The 7,500-nt window shown below is 33.6% G+C and overlaps 1 protein-coding gene across 5 annotated transcripts in view; it reads right to left on the bottom strand.

Moving 5' to 3' along the window:
• LOC137652356 (uncharacterized) overlaps positions 1-1,936 on the bottom strand; it is a 28,158-nt gene extending 26,222 nt beyond the window's left edge. The window contains exons 1-2 of one of the 5 annotated variants that reach the window (XM_068385719.1): positions 1,844-1,936; positions 1,354-1,476 (exon numbers count right to left, since the gene is read on the bottom strand). In XM_068385719.1, coding sequence (XP_068241820.1) covers positions 1,354-1,360 — 7 coding nt within the window. In that variant the 5' untranslated portion in view covers positions 1,361-1,476; positions 1,844-1,936. Of the gene's footprint in view, positions 1-1,353 lie in introns of all 5 variants that reach the window. The other 4 variants (XM_068385717.1, XM_068385718.1, XM_068385720.1 and 1 more) reach the window with 4 other exon arrangements.
• Positions 1,937-7,500: the final 5,564 nt, after the last annotated feature.

Genomic DNA, 7,500 nt, shown 5'->3' on the forward strand with positions numbered 1-7,500 from the left:
AGGAATACACACACACACACACACACACACACACACACACACACACACACACACACACACACACACATATATATATATATATATATATATATATATATATATATATATATATATATATATATATATATATATATATATATATATATATATATACCTGTGTATATACGCAAATCCATTGGTTAAAAAATAAACATAATAGATATAAAAGATATAGTTGCTACTGTTGTCTCTAGCATTTTTCTTTTTGAATAGGAACTCCGCTATACCCACTAACACTTGAGGTAAATATGGTTACAAATAATTTTACAAATACGACAGCGTTCCCTCGAAAAGGTGCAGCGGTTGTTTACGTAATCGGATATAATCATCGGAAACGCGACCGCCAAAATGACCCCATACCAAACAAGGTGTTGAAATGTTAGTCGTGAACGGAAACGTTTGTATGGGGTTCATTTCCTTTAAGGCAGTTAATGGTGCTGTAAAATGTCTATGTAGACATGATCACAAGGTAATCAGCTGGTGGATCTCAGTAGATAATGTTAATAAGATATATGTAAGTAAATCCTGTCACTCATAAAACAAAACACACACACGAACATCTCTTCATATCCAATAATCAACAATGATCATTAGCACGTTTTCTTCCTTCGTATATTCGTGGGAAACGTTCTGGTCACGGTTTTGAGCCAGAAGCATTAAGACAGCATTTAATATCTTACTGAACCCTGTATTTAACACGCCATGCAATGACGTGTCTACCTACGGAAATCCTATTACATAGAATAATAAATACCTGGCTCCTTAAACACATAGTTTCTTCATCTACACACGTGTATATATATATATATATATATATATATATATATATATATATATATATATATATATATATATATATACACACACACACATATATATATATATATATATATATATATATATATATATATATATATATATATATATATATATATATATATATATATATATATATGTGTGTGTGTGTGTGTGTGTGTGTGTGTGAGTATACATAAATTTGAACTTATGATGACTGGAGTAAGTTTTAAAAATTATTCAAGAAATCATAGGTGACTGTTATCTGGTGTTATCTTATCTAGTCTACTCGTATATGACACATGCACCAAACTTGAACTGATATGAATATACCTTCATAAATTACCTAGTGAAAAGTGTTTTTTTATTGATACTTAGAGCATGTTTCAACCATAGCCTCTTAAGATAATAAGAAACGTGGAATTAAAAAAAAAGGTATATACCATAGTATTAAAAAGTTATCACATGAATTTGATTCTTGGAAAGCTTCGTTTTTAAGAATATTATTATGAAACTTACTTTCCATTTCAAGTGTGTTCCCGAGCAGCGTTGTCGTCTATCAGCTGTTCTCAGCTCTTCTCCATCCTGGTTAGTTGACCACAATAAAAGAAGGCAACTACTCCTGAGTTGACGAACACTTCACTGTTGAAGAATTTAAAAAGAATAATGTTGGCCTCAAGAAAGAATCTTTTCAACTGTGGAATAGTTTTTTTTTTAGATTACTTTAGTAAAAATTCAAAGAATAACGCACTCCAACATAATCGTTTGCAATTGACAAAGTTTTTCAAAAATATATATCAGGCAACATACCCTTCTCACCAAATCAGAACGTCAAAAGTTCAAGAATCTACATTCATTTCCAATTACCGTGAGTCAGGTATATCATTTCTGTAACCCAAAATGCAATCGATCTATAGGAACACCTCTTAGCTTTCAGCACTATCCACTAGAAACACTCACAATATAAATCAGAACAATTTAACAGCATAGTATAAGAGTAAAGTCGTACTACGTTATAACATTACACTCGCAGAGTGACTGGGTCTCTTACTAAACCTTCAGCGGCAGAGGATGAGCCCAGAGCTGCAGTGTTACCAGAATGATATGACCTTGGAACTAACTACGTCAAGATCGGTTGCGCCATGTGTCATTGTGACCAACTTAAATTCCCTCTAAAATCCTGATTTTCCCATAAGTGCAAATTAGGGATGATTTTTTATCTTGACAAAAATATTTCACTACTTGTTTCAACGATTAATGCATTATTCAATCTCTCTGGTTAATTACTAATATAAATTGCTTCCAATAAAAAGATAAGTCGGAAATCAGTATTTTGCTATATTGCAAATTAGGACCGAGCGGATCTCCTGTTACCATAAAATGTTTTACTCAATGGATGAAACAATATTGCAGTATTCATCATCAATATATATAATTTTCTCTATTTTGTAGCGCGCCACATCATTAGGAATAAAACCATAATAATTTATTTGAAAATATATGCTGCATATGGAAGTTTTACCTTCACCTTGGCAATACTGTGGGTTGGCCCGTGTGCTCTGTGGTTGGGCATTCAATCCCACTGCTGGGGCCCTGCGCTGGCCCGGTTAATTGAGCCTTTTAAACTCGTTCAGACAACGTCGTTGCCAAGCAAGGTAAATCACCCTATGATTCGTAATTATGATAATAATGGTAATAACAATAATGACTATCTACAACGATGTTTGAGGATAAACGATTTTTAGGGCGATATACCTGCTGAAAATTAGTGACCTACTGAAATATGCTGATGGGCTTACAAGAAATTGATCCATGGGTGAAATTGTTGGATAGCTGACAATGCTCATAGTGCTACAATACCTACTATTATTATTATTGATAATAATAATAATAATAATGATAATAAGAATAATAATAATAATAATAATAATAATAATAATAATAATAATGATAATAATAATAATAATAATAATAATATTATTATTATTATTATTATTATTATTATTATTATTATTATTATTATTATTATTATTATAGGTGTTATTGTTGTTGTTGTAGATGAAACTATCAAAGAATGTAATTTTTGCCAAAAATTGTGGGCTAAGAATATCATATTATTAATAATAAGGTAATATTGATCTAAGATACAGCATAAAATCTCGGATGACATCCTATATGGTGACTGTTAGGAAAAAGCTCTTGAAAGGAGGATTATTAATTATGTCCTAAAAGCTTAACATAATTACTGTGATATGACTAGTAATAGCAGTGTTTTGATATATTATCATTCATTTATTGCTATGTAATCGGCCAGTCATATAAATATCAGTAATGTGAATACCTTGTGATTTTTTATGAAGGGTTATGGACGATTCTCTAGAAATTGTTGATATTATATACGTACCTAGGAGAGCCAGTGTTTCCTAAGGACATGAAACTGGAAGTAAAAGACGGATAATCATAGGATGGAAATCTTTTGGTAAAGAAAATGAGATTATGAAAGATAAAATACCACTTACTCTAAAAAAAATCAAATTTTTTATTAGCGGGAAAAATTATTGCAATATAAGAAAAAACATGTTTATTTGCCCTGCCTCAATTCCAAAATCATGTTTTGTCTTAATAGATAAGGGTTTCTTTGTGATAATGTTTCTATCAAGTGAATGCGAATATTTATAATTACCCTCTACAATATTATGAAACCGTAAAAAGTTCTATTGCTTCAAAATCCTTGGATAATTTTGGGAACCAGTTTTCTTTATGATGCATCACGTGACACAGCTTTTCTAAGGCGAGTTTTACGTTGTGGAGACACATTTTTGGGCAGTGTACTTGAAGAATTAATCTTCTTTGAAAGTCAAGTCTCTTAGATTATTAATGAAACCTCTACTGTGGCAAAGTAGAAGAAGCATATACACTTCAAAATTAGAGATGGATCTGTTATAAGAAAAAAAAAAAATTAAAAAAGACAACGTTGGATGGAACACTTTAGCGAGGTCAGGAATAGGAAATACGTAGAGAATAATTTGATTGACATAACTGAAGCTGATGAAGACCATAATGTGCCCATGAATGAATTCAGTGTGTTTGAGGTCAAAGCTATCATTAAAACATCCAAGAGATGGAAAGCCATTTGATATGATGGAATAAATTCTGAGATGATAATGGCTTGAAATGAAGTGAACCCTAAAATACTTTTAAGATTAATTTGTAGAATGTGACATGAAGCGGCAAAACCTGATGAATAGGTGGTAGGAATGTTGGTGGAAATTTCAAAAAAAGGAAACCTGACTGATTGCAATAATTACAGAGGCATAACACTGACGTCAATTATTTGGAAAATATATAGTATGATTTTTCGAAAGAGACTGGAGAGAAAGATTGGTGAAAAACTGTGAGATGAACACGCAAGATATCGAAAAGGTAGAGTTTGTACTGACCAGATTTTCCTTTTGACACATATTTTACAGCAGTGCGTAGAATACAGAAATCCGCTTTTAATTCATTTCTAGACTATGAAAAAGCCTTGCGTTATTATACAATTCCTATTGAATATGTGAATTTGATTAAATCGGTTCATGCGCATAGCAAAAACAAAGTTAATGTTAATGGAGTCTTATTTAATGAATTTCCACTGAACAGGGAAGTACTCCAAGGGAATGTGTTGTTTCCTATGTTGTTTGTCTTTCTAATGGGTTTAGTAATGTGTGGTGGCGATGGTGGCGGAGGATTAGACTGGATTAGTAATAGAAAATTAGCTGACCTAGAATATACTGATGATGCTGTCCATATCAGCAGAACACCACTGGATTGGCAATGTTTGCTTACTAGAATGCACAGAATGTCACACGAGGCTGGGGTCAAGATAAATAGCAGAAAAACAGAAACGATGAGAATGGAATATGCAATGAATGATGAAATTTCATTGCAAGGAGGAAGGATTAATGAGGTAGAATAATTGAAGTATATATTTAGGCACTTGGATCGTCAATACAATGTCTTTAGAATTAGAGTTTAGTGAAAGATTGAAAGAAGCAAATCAAATAATGGCTAGATTAAGTAATATTTGGAAATCAAATAACCTGAAATTACATATAAAAATCAGATTATACATCAGTTTAGTGAGATCCGTGTTACTATATTGACATGGTACGACAATGAAACAATATCCAATAGATTTAGTAGATTTGAGAACAAAGCCCTCAGAAGGATATTGGAAGTTGAATGGAAGGACAGGATTGTAAATGAAATTATAAGTGAGATTACTCGAGTGGCATATGTGGATGAGATCATGATGAGGGGTAGATGGAGATGGTTTGGGATTTTCTCTTCGCACTCCCCGAGAGAGATTACTTCTCCAAACGCTTAGCTGGGCTCCACAAGTCACTAGAAGAATTTGAAACCAGGCTTACATAACTGGGAACTATGCAGTGTGAAGAAAATGGAGAACTGAGAAGTATTAGATAAAAGATAGAGATGACTAGTCAAATTTAACCGAGGCCCTTTGCGTCAATAGGCGTAGGAGATCATGATGAGGAAATTTTTTCACTCCAAAATTGTCTTTATTCATAGCTTTCAAGGCTTAAAGTTCATTCAATATTGGCAGAGGCAAAGGGCAGGACAATGCCCCGGAACCAAGACAATGCTCCACCGATTGATAATATATACAAATGATCGGTGCCCAAGTCCCCTTTCCATCAAGCTAGGACCAGGCTGGGACAGGTAATGGCTGCTGATGACTCGGCAGGTAGACCTATATGCTCCCCAAAAGCCCTTATCCCTAGCTGAGAAGGATGGTGAGGATACAGACACTATTAGAAACAATTGAGCTTTAGAGGGGTCCCAACTCCTGTCCAACAGATTGCTAGGCTTGGAGTTTCCACCAGGCTACCACGGCTCCAATATTGAAGTGGAAGCTTTTACTTTTTTGACTTTCAAAATACTTATATATTTTTTTTTTTCAAATATCAACTTGATCAGTTTATTAAATTGCTCTATATTAATTGAAAGTATCTGTTAAAGCCAATATGTGCATTTTAAAGTATTGCCTGCTATACTTGTTAAATATAATCATTGTCAATTCTACTTATGAAATATTGCCTTTAGAATTATCATTATTACGGCAAATTAACATATAACCTTAAATGTTTACTATTTCCAACATTCATATAGTCTTTTTACAGCCTAATTGATATACTAACGCGAGGAGGAAAACAACATCGATAACGATTAAAGAGTTTTCATTCCATCTTATACTCTCTATCAATTATACAAAATATTACCGGGAAAATAATTTGATAACACACACTCTCTCTCTCTCTCTCTCTCTCTCTCTCTCTCTCTCTCTCTCTCTCTCTCTCTCTCTCTCTCTCTCTCTCTCTCTCTCACACATTCACACAATACTTGAGAAGCAATAACAAACGTCAACATTCTTTCTTGTTTGATAGCCAAAGTAATTTTACTGAAAATCATTTGGTGAGATGCTACGTGCACAGTTGATCCATAAGATCTAATGGCTGCACGTATCAACTTGGCATTCAGTGGCAATGGGTGTTAGCGAACGTTTCGTTACCAAACATTCTCCGCTAAAAGGGAAACGTTTGCCAGGCATTCATTGAATCAGAGATGACTTACTAGGCGTTTGGAGTGTAATGCGGTGATAGAGGGATTATCTGTTGTGCGTGAATGACTGTTCCTTGATTCTGGGAGTTGTGACAGAGGAGGTTTCTCCAAGCCATATGGCATCTGCATGTCTTTCGAATCAGATTTATGCCGGTCGTAGGACAATATAATCCTATTTGCGATGTATACGTGAGATTTAATCAAAGATAAGTGTCGTTCTTGTCCGTCTGAGTTAGAGATGGGAAGGCTTTCTTCGTAGTCAATAGTGCAATTAATCAACATATATCTGAACTTGGGAGTAAGCCGTATTTCATGAAATTAGTAGGGAGTTCAGTTGTCCTTCGGAAGGCATTCATCCATGTATATGGACACACAGAAGCTTAAATAAAAAGGAAAGTAACCAGATGATATTGATTGAAATTATTTATTTATGTAATGATCTACTTACGAAACAGTTTTGAAACATTCATCAACATTGAAAAATTTAAATTTCAATCGAGTGCCCCTTTAGGTTCCGGTACTCTTCAGGGACGTATTTGCTCCTGATAAAGGAACTAGATATTGCTCAGTAAATATTGATATTCTGTCAACAGCCATCCGCCAGAGCGTCGACAGGAATATCAGAAAATTAGAGTATCGAAACTCCTCGGTGGATCTTATATTTGAAAGTGATGTGCTCCGGTGATGTTTAGCAGAAACACAATGCTCGTTGTTCTTCTTTTTTATGTTTTCGAAGATGTTTCACATTCTCTCCTATTACAATTTCCTGTCTACATTAGGGGGGAAATGATGTTGAATAACGAGTAACAGGTTGACAGTTTTTAGTCCGGTTATAATTAAGATGATAAAGCAGTGATAAGGTTTGTCTGCTTTATTATTATTTTTTTGGATTAATAAAAAAAGGCAGAATGTGTTTAACTTGTGATCGTTTGTATTCTCAATTGATTTCACCATTTTTGTTGATACACTGTTTCATAATGGATATGGAGTAACGAGAAACAACTTTTATAATATCAAATTATCATATACTTTTTTATTAATGTA

This window comes from Palaemon carinicauda, chromosome 13 (genome assembly GCF_036898095.1).
Source record: "Palaemon carinicauda isolate YSFRI2023 chromosome 13, ASM3689809v2, whole genome shotgun sequence".
Lineage (NCBI taxonomy): Eukaryota > Metazoa > Arthropoda > Malacostraca > Decapoda > Palaemonidae > Palaemon > Palaemon carinicauda.